This window comes from Gobio gobio (genome assembly GCF_949357685.1).
Source record: "Gobio gobio genome assembly, chromosome: 25".
Lineage (NCBI taxonomy): Eukaryota > Metazoa > Chordata > Actinopteri > Cypriniformes > Gobionidae > Gobio > Gobio gobio.
The window spans coordinates 30,388,405-30,410,164 of NC_137121.1; the positions used below are offsets into that span (position 1 = coordinate 30,388,405).

At 39.3% G+C, this 21,760-nt stretch overlaps 1 protein-coding gene across 1 annotated transcript in view; it reads right to left on the minus strand.

Moving 5' to 3' along the window:
- The window catches only part of LOC307121194 (FYVE, RhoGEF and PH domain-containing protein 6-like), a 41,377-nt gene that overhangs the window by 10,499 nt on the left and 9,118 nt on the right, over positions 1 to 21,760 (minus strand). Inside the window, exons 6-16 of the mRNA XM_079808686.1 lie at positions 21,135 to 21,286; positions 6,142 to 6,298; positions 5,873 to 5,960; positions 2,218 to 2,268; positions 2,030 to 2,088; positions 1,867 to 1,938; positions 1,715 to 1,783; positions 1,264 to 1,347; positions 859 to 938; positions 340 to 430; positions 92 to 238 (exon numbers count right to left, since the gene is read on the minus strand). Of these exons, the coding sequence (XP_079664812.1) occupies positions 92 to 238; positions 340 to 430; positions 859 to 938; positions 1,264 to 1,347; positions 1,715 to 1,783; positions 1,867 to 1,938; positions 2,030 to 2,088; positions 2,218 to 2,268; positions 5,873 to 5,960; positions 6,142 to 6,298; positions 21,135 to 21,286 (1,050 nt within the window). The remainder of the gene's footprint in view (positions 1 to 91; positions 239 to 339; positions 431 to 858; positions 939 to 1,263; positions 1,348 to 1,714; positions 1,784 to 1,866; positions 1,939 to 2,029; positions 2,089 to 2,217; positions 2,269 to 5,872; positions 5,961 to 6,141; positions 6,299 to 21,134; positions 21,287 to 21,760) is intronic.

Sequence of the window (21,760 nt, forward strand, 5' to 3'; positions counted from 1 at the left end):
GCCACACTGGTTTTGCTGCTTGTTATCGGATTACCAAGAATGGAATTTAATATGGGGTCTTTGTTAACTAAAGGGAACCAGATCTTCTCACCTTCCCACAGGCTCTGCAATGGTGGCGCCTCCAGGTGAGGGTGAACTCACAGGTGCAGATCATACACATCGTGGCTCTGGGATCTGGGATCCATATTGGGGCTATGGTTCCCAGCTGGGCCCCAATGTCTAGAACGTTTTGGGTTGCCTGGAAAATGTATTTAATTGACAACAAAATTGCACACATGAAAAATTATTATAACGTTTATTTATGATTTAAACTTCAGTCATTTCAGTCAGTCGGTTTACCATCTCGTGGTTTCTAACTGAGGTGAAGGTGGTATAATCATTGATTGCTGTAGAAATAGCCTGAAGCCACTCATCTCGACATGCAGCAGAGCTTTGTGGATAAAATGAGTTTGTAAATCAGAAACTTATACATTCAATTGTATTGATTTGTTATGGGGCATGAAATAAATAAGGGCCAGTCTTCACATATTGAGCAGAAAATATTTAAATTCAATCATAATTGATTTACCCTTTTGTCATACCAGACCTGTATCACTTTCTTGCTTCTGTGATACACATATGATCTTGAAAAAATATTTTTTCTTTGTCCATATAATGAACACTGATAAAAATAGATAAAACTTTCTTTAAAATATCTGTAATGTGCATGTAGGTTTGGAACAACATGAGGGTGAATAAACGATGACAGAATTTATTTTTTTGTGAACTTAAAGAGTAAATTAATAGATTTTAATTAATAGAAAAAAATTGCATCACATCATTGACCCACATGATTTAAAACTTTTTAAAAATTCTCACCTGGCAGATAAAATAAAAGATCGTTCAACACTCTCAATGTTCAGCTCATTTTGATACCCCTCTTGACTAGGTTTACTAACCTGAGGAAAATACAGACAAAAAATTATTGATGACAATTATTTAATTTTAAATAAAAAATAATAAATGGTTACACTTTATTTGAAGGTGACGTTGTTACAGTGTAATTAAGCAAATAAGTATTGAGTAATATTAATTAACTACACATACTTAATATAGAGTTAAGGTTAGGGTTAGGTTTAGTTGATTATAATTATGTATAAATTATTCTTATTACTACAGTATAGTAAGTGCATGTAACTTCAGTATCTACGTCACCTTAAAATAAAATGTTACCTAATAATTAACTATATTTAATTTTACTATGAAAAAGAATAAACATCTTACCTTCATCTCAGCCAACGACAGTATGTTGTTCAGTTTGAAATTGCTCGATGATACTAGCGTGGTACAAAGAAGACTATCACTTAACTGTTAAAAAAAAAAAAAAAACTTTTATAGAGCTTTTATAGAACTATTATATACAGTATATTGAAAAAAGTACCTGCGCAAAAGTTCACATAAGATCAACATAAACAAAGTTTTTTTTAAAACACCACAATTTCTGCTTTTGATTTGATTTGATTTTCTGTATTCTATACATTATATATTCACTAATACTATCATACCCTAACATCTATGATCAAATTAAGTCCCATGGTAAAATAAAGCCCAGCCAGCTGAATAGAGGGTTTCACTTATAACTTATATCCCTATATAACTTTCACAAATATTTCTCAAATACAGAAGTTGTAATTTTTTATAAAATCGAATGAGAAGTGTGACAACTGTCACTTACTAAGAAGAACATTCGAGGCTGCATCCCTTTCCTGGAGAGCTTCATCAATATCCCTTCCTTTAACAAAACCTAGAAACAAGCATGGATTTATTACAAAAGCATTTACTGTTGAAAAATAGTTAAACAAGAGTGAACCGTTGTTGTTAAGCTACCCTTCCTGGTTGGACAATAACGTGATTCCCAATTAAGCGGCACTGAACCTCATAGAGTTTCTGGGAGTTATCCTGTTTGAAAGAAAAAAACGTTGCATTTCTCAAGATTTACCAAAAAAACTGTTATAGTTATTTTAGAAAGAAACAATTGATTCTGAATTACCTCTTGTCTTACGAATTCATTTGCATGATTAGCCACCTCCTTTACTATCACTAGGGCAGCTGTAAAGATTTATAAAGATATAATTTTTTTCATATAATAGAAGATTCAGATCAAATTGTTGTTGTACTGTATGTATTTAGATGATTTAAAGGTGTGTCTAATAATGGAATGGAATTTAATAATTTCACCTTCTGCATCTCTGTAGTCTGGGGATTCTTCACCTAGATTGTTCAAATAATCTGAGGAAACAAATAATATTTAAAAATATGAGAGTAATTTAAAAATATTTTAAATACAAACATTTTTATATACAGTTTTTAAAAATAAGAAACAATTAGAAGTTGCCATTTCAGTAGCTCATTTTTAGCCAGTTTTCATTCTAAGCTTCATTTATAGTCTCTCAGGGGCCATTATCCTGCTTGCTTCTGATCCAAACTTTTCAACTTTTTTTGGCAAACATAGTGTTGCAAATGCTGACTGTTATCCATGATGGTGCCCTTAGTTTCAAACCATTTAATATAAGTTGACTGACTGTAAAGTGATTTTAATAATATACAATAATCCTTAGTTACTTATGTAATCAGTGCATTAGCACTATAAATAAATTTTTTTAATTTTTTGTATTAAGCCTGTACTACTTACACAACACAAAAAAATTTGGCCTGTGGTGCACAAATAAGGTTTCTGCAAATCTGATTATGTGTTTGCTGTAAAAGCATTAACGCCAACACATCTGACATATACAAAAAAAATTCTGAATATATATATATATCCTTGTGTATAGATATTTGGATGTTACAACTGGTCATCTGAAAGTGTGTGTGTCCTTGTTTGTCCTGTTTGCTAAGTTAAGCATCACTGTTAAGGCCCATTCACACCAAGAATGATAGAACTATAAAGATAAATATAGCTGCAAGCAGCAATACCGGGGCCAAGCGCAACAGAAGCAAACAAGGAAGCTAGCAGCAGACCAACTGAAAAAAATGAGTGAAGACATTTGAAGACAATTTTAAGCAAAAATGTTAAAACCCCACATTAAAACATTGGGTTGTATAGAGCCAATGTCATATTTTGTTGAGGCAAAATCCTACTTTTTTGTAGGTGTCCTTGGAGTGAGCCCATACATGTGTGTGTCAATTTTGGTGAAAATATCTCATTTTGTTTTGGAGTTATAGACATTTATATGAAAAAACATGTAAAAAATTACTGACACCTGACTTTGATTGGATTTTACTACCTGTTACTATCAATATTTTGACATTTGGGTATTAACATTTAACAAGCGACCTATGTTTTCAAACTTCTGACGCTGGTTTCGTCTCGATCGGACTAGCGGTTTCGAAGATATCAGCTAATGTTTTTTTAAGCGCTAAATTGCAATACTGCACAAACCATACGCAGAAACCTTGCAAATCTGGTATCGTTGGACTCGGCAACGATTCAAGAGTCTAAGGAGATGAGTCTCATGAAAATAAGTCAACCACACCCAAAGTAATAAGCATTTGAAAAAAAATGCTCCACTAGGTGGTGGTGTTTCGAACCTTCTCAGGCTCCTTAAGGGCATCGTGGTGATGACCCATACAGAGTTTCGTAACAATCCGTTCATGCATTCATAAAATACAGCATTTTAGCACATCAAAATGGCCGACAGCCAAAATGGCCGATATGGTAAAATTGGATATCAGTCGACTCGACATGCCGTCCTGCATCTAACGAGACCACTTTTATTTTTGACCAATGGTTCAGAAGTTATAAGCAAAAATAGCTATTTTTCGTATCTCCGGACCAGTAGGTGGCGCTGCGCCGAAACGCTGCATGTTGGCTCAGGTCATGCTTGTAATGACATGTACCAAGATTAGTTTGAAAGCGATAAAGCGTTGCAGAGATATTGCCTTAAGTATGTTTTCGCAAGTGTTTTGTAAAATTTGTTTGTGCGTTTTTCGAAAACGATTTCACGAATCAACTTGACTTTTTTTTGTCAGCATGGTCTGAAGATGATCTGGTTAAATTTTCGTGCAAATTGGACGAACCGTCTAGGACGAGTTCGCAAAAGTATGTTTTTCAGAAAATTCAAAATGCCGGGAAAATTTTCATGACGGAAAATTACATCATAGAATGCAATTTTGAATTTTGTTTCTAGCCCTTATGGTTCAAAAGTTATTAGCATAAACATGAGTCAAGTTTGGACTGATGCTGGCGCTAGAGGGATTGATTTAGAGACTCCAAATTTGCTATGGTGAATTTTCAGACTGTCCTCTATCTGTGTGCCAAATTTCACAACTTTTTACCATACGGTTCTATGGGCTGCCATAGACTCAAGAGCGGAAGAAGAAGAAGCGGAGGAAGAATAAAAATAATATGAACACTAACGATTTCAATAGGAGCCTTCGCACCTTCGGTGCTTGGCCCCTAACTATATTAGCGTCCACACCAGCGACTGATTTCGTTCTGTTTATTCTAGCATTCGTGTCTGTCTCTTCAAGAGAATCATTTATACCCAGCCACACAAATCACTAAAACAGATTTGATTCTGATTTACATTCCGGTTTTAATTTTAATCCAATTTGACAGAATTAATTTTGGTCCATGTCCATTGTACTTGCATATGAAAGAAATTCTCTCTCTGCTAATAATGTAAATGATTCAGGGCAGTGTTTTAGACTCATTCAAACAAGTATTCATTAAAATAGCCAATTAATAAAAGTTATTAGTTGTGGGAATCTACAGGCTACACTGGTTGCTTTTTAGATTTTTGATAAGCAACACCCAGGCAGGCAACTGCACTTAAATGTGCTAAAAAAACATCTGTGTGTCTGCATAGCAATGTGCTAAAACCCCTTGGACCACCACATAAAAACACCCTGGCAACCACCAAAAACCCTAGTAACTGCACTGCAATGTGCTTAAACACTCATATCACCATAGATACAGCTTAACAACCACCCAACACTCTAGCAACCACACCACAATGTGCTAAAATCATAGCAACTGCATAGCAACACCCTGTCAACCAAATACAGCACACTAGCAACTTCAATGACCTAAAAACCTGTTGGAACACCACATAAAAACAACCTGGAAACCACACCTCAAAATTCTAAAAACATTTAGAGCACCTTATTAACACCCTAGCAACCACCACACATTGTGCTAAAAATACTCAGAATACCTCAGAAATGGATAGCAACAACCTGGCAACGACCCACAATACCCTAGCAACTGCACTACACTGTGTTAAAAACTAATTGAAACACCACATTGAACAACACAACCTGGCCAAAAAAATGATTGCAACCAAATCAAGTCACCTTTATACAATACTGATGGTTTCAACGCAGCTTTACAGTGATAAACAGGAATGATGATGATGCAAACAGAATTCAATTCTGATGTAAAGCAGCTCTAAAACGACAATAGTGTCATTATTCAGCTGTCAGCTCAGTATTCAGTGCAATAACTGTGTAACATTCATCAGTTATAAAATGAGCTCAAATCAGCTTTGCAGAAAACAGTGATGTCATTGTCCAACTCAATTCAGTTTTCATCCAAAAGTGTCAGTTCAGTCAAACACAAAAAAACACACTAAAAACACCATAGTGACAACATGGCAACAAGCCAACACACTAGCAAACAGCACCACAATGTGCTGAAAAAATTACTCAACCTCATAGTATCACCCTGGAAACCACCCACAATAACCTAGCAACTGCACTGCCACAGTCAGAACACCTAAGCAACTGCATAGCAACACCCTAGCATTGTGGCATTGATTTTTGTATGGGCACTCCCATTAAAGCACTCCCATTTCCTTCATAAAAATTCTTAAAGTGTAAAAATTCTCACCAGTTAGGAGGAGTTGATATTGTGGGATCCTCTGGATAGGTTTAAGCATGTAATGCTTCACTGCGAGGTTAGCGCAGCACGGATTGCTCTGTATTGGAAAGAAAGACAGGTGATGGCCTGAGGGGAATTTTTGTCAATAGTTTTTAAGAATGTAAAAAAGAAAAAGAAAAAGAAAAACACAACCACCCAAGAGACTATTCACATCCCTACAAAGACTGTCAACTAGGTATGAATTAAACCAAAAAAACAGGTCGGAGTGGTTCTGTTACCTCAAACTCTCTGACGACTTTGGCAAAGGCTGGGTTTTTCCGGCAATGCTCTTCTAGAAGTTCCACATTCTTGTCGAACTCACGAATGTAAGTGGAGTACATTTTAAGATAAGGTCCTTTCTTCACAAATATATCTGCTACACAACAATGCTTGTTCCTGTTTGAACAAGGAAACTTCTATAAATAGACCAGTTCACAAAAAAATACTATCTAGCATCATAGTTTACACATGTTGTCCAAACCCATGTAACAATGGATCATCCACAGAACTAAAAATATATTTTGAAGATTGTTCTTTTAGTTTTGTGATCAACTGATTCATTGAAAAGACTCAAAAGGACACTGCTAATTCTCAAGGAGCGCTAGTGCAGATGTCAAGATTTATAGTGGCTTGAGATTGTGTAGAAAAGTTTTGTGCTCTGCAGAAGTCATAAAGGTTTGGAATGATATGTGAGTGAGTAAATGATAACAGAATATTCATTTTTAAATATAATTTTTAATTAAACCCTTTATCATATTTATAAAAGACAGATACATCTGTACCACTTCTTTCCGAAAACAGCACCTGGAGGTGTACCCGAACGACACACATTGATGACTGTGCTCTTGGGGTGCGTTTTCCAAAAGCATCGTTAGCCAACTATGGTCGCAAGTTCCATCGTACTCAGTATAGTTTAACAAGTCAGTGTTTCCTGAAACCATAGTTCCAACGAACATTCGCAAACAACATCGCAAAGTTGAGTGGTTGGAACCACAGCTCTCGACCTATGGTTAGAAGATTATGGGCAGATTTAATAAACAGGGCAAATTAGCGTGAGAGTGCAATTCCAGAAAATAAAGCACACAGACGCAGCCGGATCATTTCCATAATGACCAACGCAAATCGAGGCAAACCAGTTTTTTTGGGCTGTAAATAATGGCACAAAAACAGTAAATTGACTAGTGCAAACCTTAGTAAATCACCTTGCATGATTCATTTAAATACTCTCCTCCCATAAATTTTGCACCTGAAAGGGAAACTCCTACAAATGCATAAGAAATAAGGTCAGATGCAAAAATAACTCTGTCCACGCCTTTTCACCGCTAATTTTTCATTGCGTAACAAACTAAAAGATGTAAATGACATTTGTATGTATACAAAATAAAATATATATATATTGTACTGAATGTCAGCTTGCTTATTTTACTCTTTTTACTAAAGAGTAAATCCTGACAGTAGTTTTTTTAATGGCAAAAGAGGGTTTGCGCTGACGCAAACTGTTAGTAAATCTGGCGCATAGTTTCTTGTTTGCATGACGTGGACTTAATGTCAGGACTCCTGGGTGATCATGTGTGTGTGTGTATGTTGTCTTACCTGTTGGTGGTGGTTCCTCACAGGTTCACTGGCTCCTCCCGCTCGTTTCAGTAATTGTTCACCTGTCGTGTCTCATCAGCTGTTCTCTTTTTATAGCACTCTGTCCTGTCTCTCGTCGCGTGCTCATTGTCTTGGTTGGTCTCAGTCTCGCTGTCCTAGTCCAGTCGTTAGTTCCTGCTGTTTCGTCAGGTTCGGTCGCAGGCATCTGGAGGCTCGTCTTAGCCCGGAGTTTACTCGCCTGTGGATCGTGAACTTGACCTTGAGTGAACTGTGCTCTGTTTTCTGGTATTACTGGTGCGCTTTGTTTTCAGGCGAGATCCAGTATCATCCAGGTTCCAAAGAGCTGCTCTTTTCTGTCGGACGTTGTTTTGCCTTCTGTCCAGTGTTCTGAGGTTCGTGAGTCTCCTGCCGTGTGAGGATTTCTTCCCGGTCACCAACCAGAGTGGATTACTACGTGGGACGGCGCGTGTGGTCTCTGTGCCGTGGACTGTGACTTTGGTGCTTCATCTGATTCTCTTTTTACTCCTCTAATAAACCTTGTGAACTTGCATCTGGCTCCGAGACTTATTCTGACAGAATGAGCACGCCACCAATGGAGTCAGCGAGTTCGGAGAGTTCGGATCCGGTGTACGCCGCACTTCATCAGCAGGGAGTGGTCATTGAACAGCATTCATCTCTGTTGAATGAAGCTTCCAGAGATTTTCGTGTCCTGTCTGAACAATTTACGGAGCTCAGTACCCGGGTAGACCAGATGGTTTCCCAGGTCGGTGAGCGTTTTCCTTCTGCACCGGTTGAAAGCGCACCTGCAGACCGCGAGCCACACGCGGCGACACCTCCGTCCTTCGACGGCGATCCCAAGTCTTGCCGGGCCTTCTTGCAGCAGTGTTCCCTTGTCTTTGCCCTTCAGCCACGGCGGTTCGCCGCTTCATCATCCAAGGTGGCGTATGTACTGATACTTCTCACCGGAAGGGCAAGACAGTGGGGAATGGCTGTATGGGGAGCCAGGGCTCCGTGCACGGCTTCGTTTGAGGCTCTTGAAACGGAGATGTTGAGCTTATTTGATCAATCACTTCGTGGGGACATGGCAGCAGCCGAGTTAGTGAGACTTTTGCAACGGACCTCTTCCGTTACGGATTATGCCATCGCGTTCAAGACGCTAGCCATCACCTGCGGCTGGAATGACGCTGCATTACGGGCTCAGTTCCTCGAGGGTCTCAAGCCTGAAATCCAGGATGAGATTGCTGCACGGGATCCGCCGACATCTCTAGAGACGGCGATCGACCTGGCGTTGAGGATCGAGACTCGCCACCGTCAACATGACATCCGCCGGTCGTTTCGTCATCTCGTCGTCTCTGAACCGGAGGAATTCACCGCATCTTCTCTCCAAATGGAGGAACCCATGCAACTGGGCAAGCTCCGTCTGACCGCCACTGAAAGACATCGTCGTCTGTCCTGTGGGTTGTGTTTGTATTGCGGTAAGGCGGGGCATATCGCCGCTGTGTGCCCGATAAAAGAGTCTGCCCGCCGATGACTTCGGGAGTTTCTTCGAATCGTGGAACATTCCTTTTATTCCTCTGTCTTCTTCCCTCTCCGCATGGACTTTAAAGGGACAGCATATGGCTGTTATCACCCATCGCACTCCCCCTGTGAGTCTGTTTGTTTCTGGCAATCATCGTGAGGAGATCGAATTCTTTTTATTAGAACATTCTCAATCACCCGTCATTTTAGGGCATGATTGGTTGACTAAACATAATCCTCACGTTGATTGGCAGAACAGTGTTGTGTTATCTTGGAAGTCTGCGTGTCATGTTTCATGTCTCGGTCCTGCTCCTTCTCCTGTTGTGTGTTCTACTTTTCAGGTTCCGGATGTTGATCTCTCGGGAGTTCCGGCGGAGTACTCTGATCTGTGTCGGGTGTTCAGTAGAGCTCGGGCCACTTCCCTACCTCCTCACCGGTCGTATGATTGTGAAATCAAACTTCTCTCAGACACTTCTCCGCCTAAGGGTCGCATATTTTCCCTTTCTAAACCAGAGAGAGAGGCTATGGATAAGTACATTAATGAGTCTCTTAATGCCGGTCTCATTCGCCGCTCCTCGTCTCCAGCTGGCGCTGGATTTTTCTTTGTCAAGAAAAAAGACGGGTCTCTTCGTCCGTGCATTGATTATAGAGGGCTGAATGACATTACTGTTAAAAATAAGCCTTTAATGCCTTTAATGTCATCAGCGTTCGAGTTATTACAGGGAGCGCACGTGTTTACCAAGTTAGATCTGCGCAAAGCTTATCACTTGGTACGTATTAAAGAGGGCGATGAGTGGAAGACAGCCTTTAATACACCATCAGGGCACTGGGAATACTGCGTTCTTCCGTTCGGTCTTTGTAACGCACCGGCTGTCTTCCAAACCATGGTCAATGAAGTGCTGGGTGACATGATTAACAAGTTTGTCTTTGTGTATCTCGATGACATTCTCATCTTTTCTCCCTCTATGCAGATACACACCCAGCATGTTCGCCAGGTTTTACAACGGCTGTTAGAGAATCAGCTCTTTGTTAAGGCGGAGAAGTGTGAGTTCCACCAGGAGTCGGTTTCGTTTCTGGGTTTCGTAATAGCCGAGGGAGAGATTCGTCCCGATCCCGCTAAAGTTAAAGCGGTCGCCGAATGGCCAGTGCCCGACACTCGTAAAGAGCTTCAGCTATTTCTGGGTTTCGCCAACTTTTATCGGCGTTTCATCAGAAACTTTGGTCAGATCGCTAAACCTCTTACCGCTCTTACTTCCTCTAAAGTGTGTTTCCGTTGGAATACTGAAGCTCAGGAGGCCTTTGATGAATTAAAGTCCCGTTTCATCTCTGCACCTGTTCTTTCTATTCCCGATGCGGCGAAACAATTCATAGTGGAGGTGGATGCATCTGATGTCGGGGTAGGCGCCGTTTTATCTCAGCGATCCTCTGTTGACGGGAAAGTGCATCCATGCACTTTTTTCTCTCATCGGTTAAACCCAGCGGAGCGAAATTACGACATAGGTAATCGGGAGCTGCTGGCGGTTAGACTCGCTCTGGGTGAGTGGCGTCACTGGTTGGAGGGAACCTCGGAACCCTTTCTGGTCTGGACGGATCATAAGAATTTGGAATATATCCGTTCAGCCAGAAGATTAACATCTAGACAGGCTCGCTAGGCACTTTTCTTCGAGCGTTTTAACTTCACCCTCTCGTACCGGCCGGGGTCTAAAAACACTAAACCTGACGCTCTCTCCCGTCTGTTCGAGGGTTCCGGCTCGGAGCGGACCGAGACCATTCTCCCGGAGGGGAGGGTGGTCGGTGCCCTCGTGTGGGGAATCGAGCAGCGGGTGAGAGAGGCCGGCCGAGAGGGGGAAGTCCCGGAGGGGTGTCCGGTGGGTCGTCTATGGGTTCCTGAGCGTCTACGTTCCGATGTCATCCGGTGGGGTCACGAATCCAAGTTTGTCGGCCATCCAGGAATTAGGAGAACGTTGGCTGCCATCCGTCAACGTTTTTGGTGGTCTTCTATGACTTCGGACGTCAGACAGTTCGTATTAGCCTGTTCAGTCTGTGCTTGTAATAAAGCATCTAATCAACCTCCCGCTGGTCTGCTTAAATCTTTGCCCGTCCCCTCCCGCCCCTGGTCTCATATAGCCCTTGATTTTGTCACCGGCTTACCGGCGTCGAATGGTAACTAGGGATGCACCGAATCCAGGGTTCGGGTTCGGATTCGGCCGAATATTGGGCTTTTTGACTGGGTTCGGTTTCTGCCGAACCTCAGAATTTTTTTCCACCGAACCCGAACACTAGGCTTGCACTATGCGCGCCCCGCTGGTCGAACGTAATGACGCCGCTGTTGAAAGTGAAAATGGAACTCATGAACAGAAAACGTGGCAGTATACTTTAAGTCAAAAGAAGGCGATTCAAGTTGAGCTACGCGTTCAATTTGCAATCCCGATTTGTCTCGTGATGACAAGGACCCTAAACAACAGCCGCTGTTATAACATTTGCATATGAAACATCCGAGAGAATACGAGTTGTGCATGAAGGAATCTACAGACAGCAGCCAAAATGTATTTTATTTTACCTTGCAAACAGCCTATAGATCTATAGATCAGATAAAATATAAATAAAATTAATAAAATAGGCCTACACTAAATATTTTTCACTTAAATAATTACCAAATTAAGATGACAAAACGAAAATACACTGAATCCGTAAGCTTGAAGAACCGGAATTAGGTAAATAGGTAGATAATATAGGCTACTATATATCTTTACATATACTATTCTCTTAAAACCATCATTTCGTTATTTTTACTAACCCAAATAATGATTCATCCGCTAGGTTGCACGGGAGGGGGAAAAATAGGTTCCTTCCACTTAAGAGTTGAGCTCTTTTTATTAATATATCTCTTAACATAAATACTATTTTCTACTTTAAAAAAATAACTTCGTTATTTTACTAACCCAGTGTTTTGTATGTGAATGCTGTTTCACGTGAATAATACCACAGGAGTGAAACACAAAGCTTTGTTTAGCATAGAAAGGAAATAATGGTCAGAGAGCTCTTTTTAATTCTGTTTTGCGATCTGTATCTGGTCAATCGATTTTCCGTGAATTTGAACAATAGGCCTAGTCCATTTTATCCCAATGGACATGGACATCTCGTTTCTTTTCCCAAATCTTCACTTGCGTCGCACCCATGTTCGCAGGGGATTATAAACGTTTCTTCCTTTCGTTTGCTTATAATTAAGTCTATTATAACTTCACATCCTTTACTGTGGGAAAGTATAAAAAACACTGTAAGACGAATAGCCTTTTACTTCAAATTTTATTTAACACAGTTTGTTCTTGTTATTAAACTTGGTAAGGCGCGTCAAGTTTGGTTTATTTGAATAGCGCATTTCACACACACACGCCGGTGATTTTAGTTTCGTTTTCTCTGGCAGTGAATAATCAAACATTGTCTAAATGTCTTGACCCTGTGGAAAATAAAATCCACTCTTCAGACCTTTTACAACAAGTGTTGCTTTGCAACATCAGTAGAACATATGATGACAAAGATATTCAAGAAGGTGTCTATTCAGTGTCCCATTCCTCTCAAAGCGCAGAGCGGTATATGACACATCTTTGCGGGGAAATAGTATGAATCAAATATTTTTCTAACTAATATTTAATTTTCATATATTCTTGAGGTTACCATTATTTACTGATAATCGTTTAGATGTTTTATAGGCTGTAGTGTGTTGTTTCACTGACGGAAGTGCTAAAATAAACACGCATGCTTATGGATGTTTCAGCCTCAAATGATTTCAAAATGTAGGCTATATATCTGGCATAGACTACAGTATTTAAAATAGCATATATGCATTAGTTACATTCTCAATTTAATTTACAGAGCAATCCCTGCTAAGTTTTTAGTTTAACTAATACGCTGTCAGACTCGCAACGGGGGCGTGGCATCATCACGATGGTGGCGCTCCATCTTGATGTCGGCACAACCCTAGCGCGCGCCTCCTGCGCTCTCCGTTGGGTTGTTCTTTGAAACAACAGAGGACGACTCGGGGTAATTTTTCTATAAACCATCATGAAATAGCGTCGAGAAGAACATACACGACAATGTTTACTTTAGTAAACTTGACCAAAACAGTTAATGGCATCCCTACACTGCTGTGGACGTTGTTAACTTCATTAATGTGTTTACTTTGATAATGGACTGCGGATGGGAGTAGGATTCGGTATTCGGTTTCGGATTCGGCCGAATCTTGACCAGTGGATTCGGTATTCGGCCGAACCCCAAAAATCTGGATTCGGTGCATCCCTAATGGTAACACTGTCGTATTGACTGTGGTGGATCGTTTTTCTAAAGCGGTTCATTTTATTCCCCTGCCTAAACTTCCTTCTGCCAAGGAGATGGCTCAGGTTTTGATTGAGCACGTCTTTCGGTTACACGGTATTCCGACTGATGTAGTTTCAGATAGGGGTCCTCAGTTCATCTCTCGTTTTTGGCAGGAGTTTTGTAGACAGATCGGCGCTACAGCCAGCCTGTCTTCTGGTTATCATCCGCAGACCAATGGGCAATGCGAACGGGCTAATCAGGATCTCGGTCGAACGCTTCGCTGTCTGTCGTCTAAATATCCGAATTCTTGGTGCCAACAGCTTCCTTGGGTTGAGTATTCTCATAATTCTCTTCCCGTCGCATCCACTAATTTGTCTCCGTTCGAATTATCTGTCGGATATCAACCTCCCCTTTTCCCATCACAGGAGCCCGACGCAGCGGTTCCGTCTGCTTTAGCTTTCGTGCGCAGGTGCAGACGCACTTGGAAGAAAGCTAAATCACTCTTGTTACAAAACTCCAGACGAACCAAAGCTGCGGCTGACCGTCACCGGCGACCTCCACCCCGTTATGTGTGTGGACAAAAGGTATGGCTTTCCACCAAGGATCTGCCTCTCCGTGAGCCTTCTCGTAAGCTGGCCCCTCGTTTCATTGGGCCATACAGTATATCTAAGGTCATTAATCCGGTAGCGGTCAAGCTTAAGTTACCTCCTTTTCTTGGTCGGGTTCACCCAGTTTTTCATGTATCCAGGGTTAAACCTGTGATTTTTGCCCGGAACAATCCCCCTGTCTCTGCCCCTAGACCCCCCGCCCCTCGTCTAGTGGATGGTGCTCCTGCCTATACTGTTAGGAGATTACTAGATTCTCGTCGCAGGGGCAGAGGTTTTCAGTATTTAGTGGACTGGGAGGGTTACGGTCCGGAGGAGAGGTCCTGGGTTCCGGCCCGGGATATACTGGATCCTGGTTTGATCGAGGATCTCCGTCGGCGACAGGGTGAGTCCCCTCCGTGCCCGTCCGGTGCCGGTCATGGGGGGGGGGATACTGTCAGGACTCCTGGGTGATCATGTGTGTGTGTGTATATGTTGTCTTACCTGTTGGTGGTGGTTCCTCACGGGTTCACTGGCTCCTCCCGCTCGTTTCAGTAATTGTTCACCTGTCATGTCTCATCAGCTGTTCTCTTTTTATAGCACTCTGTCCTGTCTCTCGTCGCGTGCTCATTGTCTTGGTTGGTCTCAGTCTCGCTGTCCTAGTCCAGTCGTTAGTTCCTGCTGTTTCGTCAGGTTCGGTCGCAGGCATCTGGAGGCTCGTCTTAGCCCGGAGTTTACTCGCCTGTGGATCGTGAACTTGACCTTGAGTGAACTGTGCTCTGTTTTCTGGTATTACTGGTGCGCTTTGTTTTCAGGCAAGATCCAGTATCATCCAGGTTCCAAAGAGCTGCTCTTTTCTGTCGGACGTTGTTTTGCCTTCTGTCCAGTGTTCTGAGGTTCGTGAGTCTCCTGCCGTGTGAGGATTTCTTCCCGGTCACCGACCAGAGTGGATTACTTCGTGGGACGCCGCGTGTGGTCTCTGTGCCGTGGACTGTGACTTTGGTGCTTCATCTGATTCTCTTTTTACTCCTCTAATAAACCTTGTGAACTTGCATCTGGCTCCGAGACTTATTCTGACACTTAATAAATCCTTATCTTAAGTAAAATAAGCAAGCTGACATTCAGTACAATCTACACTGCGTGCAGAATTATTAGGCACGTTTTTTTCCAGGCACATTTAACCAATTCCAAACCACATTCATCCTATTAACTACTATTAATTTGGTATTTAATCATTTATAAGTGATACATAATTATTCATGAAGGCTGGAAATGAAAAACATCTTATATTCAGGTGTGCAGAATTATTAGGCACGTTTTCTTTTACAGATATAATGAGCCAAAAAAGAGATTTAACTCAGACTGAAAAGTCAAAAATTATGAATGCCCATGAGGAGCATACAATACTAATGCAATACTAGAAATTGCAGTTTAGACATGACCATTGGACAGTGAAATGCTCATTGGGTCAGCTGGGTCAGACAAAAACAGGTGGCGAAGAAAAGACACATGTTAACTGCAGAAGAATTAAGAATTAAGGTGAAGAATTAAGTGTGAAACCATCAGAAACCCTTTAGTCTCCAGCGCCACCACTTTCCAGAACTGGAACCTATGGAGTCTCCAGAAGTTAGATGACCCTCACTTAAAAAGAATCACAAGCTGAAGTGTAGTGGTTACTGAAGACTGTTATTTTATAGGCTTTATGGACAGATAGGTTGAGAGTGACTCTTGAAGGACCAGCACCACATCCTCTTATACCACTGTTTGAAGAATTCATCTGGCATAGAATTCACTGGCAGTAAGTTTTGGGATCTCTACAAAATGGACTTCAGTATAGGAGATGGACTAAAAACTCCCAAAACTTACTGTCAGATTCTGAAAGATGAATTCTTCATACAATAGTACAAGATGATGTGATGCTGCCTCAAGAGTCACTCTCAACCTATCTGTCTATAAAGCCTATATCTTTATGTATGTTACAACACTTTAGCTTGTGATTCTTATCTAGTGGGGGTCATTTTTTAGGATTCTTTGCCTAACTTAAGTCTCTGAGATCCTGACACCTTCACTTCTGGAGACTACATGTAGGTTGCAGTTCTGGAAAATGGTGGCGCTGGAGACTAAAGGGTTCCTGATGGTTTCACACTTAATTCTTCACCTTAATTCTTAATTATTTTGCAGTTAACGTGTGTCTTTCCTTCGCCACCTGTTTTTGTCTGACCCTGCTGACCCAATGAGCATTTCACTGTCCAATGGTCATGCCTTAACTGCAATTTCTAGTATTGCATTAGTATTGTGTCCTTCTAATGGGCATTTCATAATTTTAAATAATTTTAAATCATTCAATTATTTTTTAATCTCTTTTTTGACTCATTTTATCTCTAAAAGAAAACGTGCCTAATAATTCTGCACACCTGAATATAAGTTGTTTTTCATTTCCAGCCTTCATGAACAATTATATATCACTTATAAATTATTAAATACTAAATTAATAGTAGTTATTAGGATGAATGTGGTTTGTAATTTGTAAAATGTACCTGGAAAAAAAATATGATCAGAAAATTAACCTGTCTAATAATTCTGCACGCAGTGTATATCTTTTATTTTGTTTACATACAAATGTCATATTTGCGACAATACAGGTTTGGGAAACAGTCGTGAATAGCTAATTGATTTCTTAAACAATGCATAATACTATGGCAGTTAAGCAAAGAGTTAGGTTGTTGTATGGGAAACACACTCCTAGTTAATGTGCGCCTGTGCTCTTCCAGGAGAAGTGCACATACATGGAATTCCTCCCTTTATGACATCATTCAGGGCCATACTCAAAAAAAATTTTTTTAACTTATTTGAATCCTGAAGGAGTTTGGCACAGAAATACTCCATCATACATCCAATTTGTTTTTTGAAACTTTGGCCATGTTTAGCATGAGAATCCAAACAGTGTAAATAACAAGTGTAATATAGTGTAAATAAGTCAGAATGCATGAAATAGCATTAGACCCCCACTTTAAGAAATTAGACCCAACTAGTATATAGATCAATGATGTTATGCTCATTTTTGTCCCTAATTATAATTAATTGTAATTAATTTAAAGTGCATTAAAAATGAAATTCATGGAAACACTTTAAAATAAGGTTGTATTAGTTAACATTAGTTAATGCATTAGTTAACATGAACTAACCAACAACACCTCTGTTCAGCATTAGTTCATCTTTGTTAACGTTAGTTAATAAAAAATACAGCTGTTCATGGTTTGTTCATGTTAGTTCACAGTGCATTAACTAATGTGAACAAGATTTTAATAATGCATTAGTAAATGTTGAAATTAACATTAACATTAACAAAGATAAATAAATGCTTTATAAGTGCAGTTCATTATTAGTTAATGTTAACTAATGTAGTTAACTAATGTTAGCTAATGAACCTTATTGTAAAGTGTTACCAAATTCATAAATACAAAGACTTGAAAACACATGTTCTATCACCATTTGTATTTATGAATTTAATTTTTAATGTACTATAAATGAATGCATGCGCAGTGTTTGTTTGTTTGTTTGTTTGTTTGTTTGTAATGCCATGCCAGCTTCTGTGGCTATTTTCACAGTGAGAAAAATGTATGGTAAAACTATATCAGGTTTTTACCATTTATATTTGCTATTTTTATATATTTTTATATTTTTATCTTAGTTAAAAATGTCTTCAAAAGTGTTAACTGAATAAAAAATGTTTCTCACAGGGTTAAAACCAGCACAATCAAAAACATGCTTCAATGATAAAGAGTTATGACAGAAAGAACATGTTGGTGGATCTTCTCCTAATATTAAAAACTTGTGTGTCATCCTGGAATGGCCTATTCTACAACAGGTATAAACAATCTGATCCCATCGGTTTGAGATTTGATAGAGACTTGATAGATGGCCAAATGGGGTGCACATCCTCCCGATTTCTAAGAACTTGACACATTTGTTTTAAAAAAATTTCCCCTTTAAAATCCCATTGATATATGTCATTGACCCATTTATCTGATTTTTTTCACTAGCCTATCACTCAAAAAAAAAAATCTTGTCTAAACATAAGATTTATGTATTTTAATTACATATAAATTTCCCATGCATTTAGATTACATAATTTTAACATAAACAAATTAATACATTTAATGTGATTCTTATTTGTAAGTCATACATAAATGTAACAGGTAAGATTTATATAACTGTATTGATAAACTGAATGGGATTCATATATGCCAGTTTTACGTGAATGAAACAGCTAAGATTTATGTAAAAGTGCACAGAAAAACGCCCATGTTAAATTAACACTTCGTAGTGTTCATGTGTGTGATCACTACGAGGTTAAAGTACAATTGAAGCAGTGTTAAAGTTAATGAGATAATTGAGTGATGATTGAGCATTAATGATGAACACCTGATAATAATGAGCAGAATCACTGACAGAAAGAGAAACACAAGAATTACAAATGACTTCAGCCACAGCCTTAGATAAAATCAACTGAAGATAAAAGAAGACATTAAATCTGAAGATCTCAGCAGATGAGGATTAAACAACTCCACAAACAGCATTACCAGCTTCACGCATTACTAACCAGACTAACTTTATTTCTGTCATTTCTGTTTATAGTTTTGTTTGAAGTCACCATGCTGGAGATCAGTGTCTGCTTTAGTTGGGCTCTTGACCCTTAACTCTTCAACTTTAGTTTTTTTCTGGCTACTTTAACTGTGTGTTTATAAAGCACATTTGTTATGGCAAGGGAATCCAAGAGAATATCTTATCTGGTGATGTTGGCTATTTATATATTGTTAATGACATACTCATGTGGGTAAATCACTAATCTCATTCAGAGTGTAATCCTCAGGTTATAGTGGTACTGTGTTAATGGTTTTGTTTTATTCATAATAGTTGCCATGTGATTCTACAGCACGAGTTACAGCACTGTTGTGGTAATCGAATAATATGCAGGATTTAAATCTATGGCATTGCTTAGATACACACAGACATCAAGAATCAATGTATGAATCTCAACAATGGTGACAATCAATTAAAAGCTTCATGCTCCAGTGCATGTTGGGTACCACCAATCAAACCCCCCATGTGTCCCAGCATGCATTGCGGCATGAATAAATTATGCATCTGAATTGTGACAAATTTTCTTTGATACTTACTAATTGCTTTTACTTTTGCTGTTTTTGTTGTGACATTTTAGTTGCTTGTTTTATGTTCAGAGTTGATCTGTTTATCTGAATTTTGATTTTTGATTTTTTTGATTGTCACCATTGTAGAGATTCATACGCTGATTCATGAAGTCTGTGTGTGTCTAAGTAATGCCGTAGATTAAAACCTTTTGTGCACTTTTTTTTTAGTTTTATCTGGATACTACTCAATTAACACAACGTCCTGTTTCTTGTGCTGTAGAATCACATGGCTATTACTATGAATACAACACAGTTAATAACACATTACCTTTATAACCAGCGAATTAGTGATTCAGGCCACTAGAAATAGCCAACATCACCTGATAATATTTTCTCTTGGATTCCCTTGAAATAACAAAAGTGCCTTATAAACACACAGTTAAAGGGTTAGTTCACCCAAAAAAGAAAATTCTGTCATTATTTACTCACCCTCATGTCGTTCGACACCCGTAAGACCTCTGTTCATATTCGGAACACAAATGAAGATATTTTTGTTGAAAGCTGATGGCTGAGAAAGGCTTCAGATAGGCCTCCATTGGCATTCAGTACATTAATACTCCCAAGACCCAGAAAAGGCACTTAAAACGTCGTTACAAAGTCCATCTCACCACAGTGACTCTACAATAATTTTACGATGCTATGACAATAGTTTTTGTGCACAAAAAAAAATCAAAATAACACCTTTATCCAGCTTGTTATTGTCTTCCGTGTGTGCCTCCACGACGCATGCGCGAGAATATGACGTAGCGCCGGGGTTCGGGAATCCATGAAATGCACACTTTAGTCCCATTTTGAGAACTACGCCGAGACCTAAAGCACGATCAATGTAGAATCCAACAGCTTAGACACGCGCGTCTTCCTCTGCTTGTCAACAAATCGCTTCTGGGTCATGTGTCCGAACGCCGGATCTGCATCATATTCTCGCGCATGCGTTGTGGAGGCACACACGGAAGGCAATAACAAGTTGGATAAAGGTGTTATTTGGATTTTTTTTTTGCGCACAAAAACTATTGTCGTCGCATCGTAAAATTATTGTAGAGTCACTGTGGTGAGATGGACTTACGGGTGTCGAACGACATAAGGGTGAGTAATTAATGACAGAATTTTCATTTTTGGGTGAACTAACCCTTTAAAGGAGCCAGAGAAAAACTAAAGGTAAAAAGTTAAGGGTCAAGGGCCCAAATAAAGCAGACACTGATCTCCAGCATGGTGACTCCAACAATACTATTATTTTCATTAAAACAGAAATGACAGAAATAAAGTCAGTCTGGTTAGTAATGTGTGAAGCTGGTAATGCTGTTTGTGAAGTTGTTTAATCCTCATCTACTGATATCTTCAGAGATTTAATGTCTTCTTTTATCTTCAGTTGATTTCATCTAAGGCTGTGGCTGAAGTCAGTTGTAATTCTTGCGTTTCTCTTTCCTTCAGTGATTCTGCTCATTATCATCAGATGTCCATCATTAATTCTCAATCATCACTCAGTTATCTCATTAACTTTAACACTGCTTCAATGTTACTTTAACCCAGTAGTGAGCACACACATGAACACTAGGAAGTGTTCATTTAACATGGGCGTTTTTCTGTGCACTTTTACATAAATCTTACCTGTTTCATTCACATATAACTGGTATATAGGAATCACATTGAGTTTATCAATACAATTACACAAATCTTACCTGTTACATTTATGTATGACTTACATATATGAATCACATTAAGTTTATTAATTTGTTTATGTTAAAATTATGTAATCCAAATGCATGGAAAATTTATATGCAATTAAAATACATAAATCTTATGTTTAGACATGCATTTTTGTTTTTTTGTTTTTTGAGTGTAGCTATAGCAAACATTATGTGGTTTTCTACACTTTCTACAATTACATTTTCCATTAAATCATGACAGACCTACAAATGCACCATATAGCTACTGTAATGCTGACTCCCCATTGTTTAAAGATAAATAAGGATGGTTCCTTTCTGGTATTTGTTGATGTTGGTGCGGTTTCATTACCAGTGAGCAACCCGTTCTTCCAGCTCTTTCAACAGGTCACAATTTAGCTCGTACAGCTGAGGCAAAGAACACAAGATCTGGTTCACGACTCGCTCATCGATTACGGCTTTTCCCGCCTGACAGGAGGCCTTCAGTACCGCTTCACGAAAATCCTGCAAGGTTTAGGGGAGTGAGATTAAACTATAAAAAAGTAAATCACTATAATGAAATTTTACTATCAGTAACAACAAAAGCACTGATAATGGCCAAAGTCTTTGGGGTTTTTTAACACCATAAAAGTTTTCTGAAGCCTTGATCTTTGATCAAAACAAAATTTGGTCCCACTTTATATTAGGGGGCCTTAACTACTATGTACTTACATAAAAAAATAAGTGCAATGTACTTATTGTGTTCATATTGTATTGCAAAACACTTTTGCTGCTGCTGAGGTGGGATACGGGTAAAGTTAGGGACAGAAGTGGTGGTATGGGTAAGTTTAAGGGTAGGGTTAAGGTGTAAGGTAATTACAGATATTAATTACAGAGATGTAATTATATGAAGGTATTTTTAAAAATGTAACTGCAATGTAAAAACATGTATGTACACAATAAGTACATTGTATCAAATGATTAATTTAAATGTTTGTA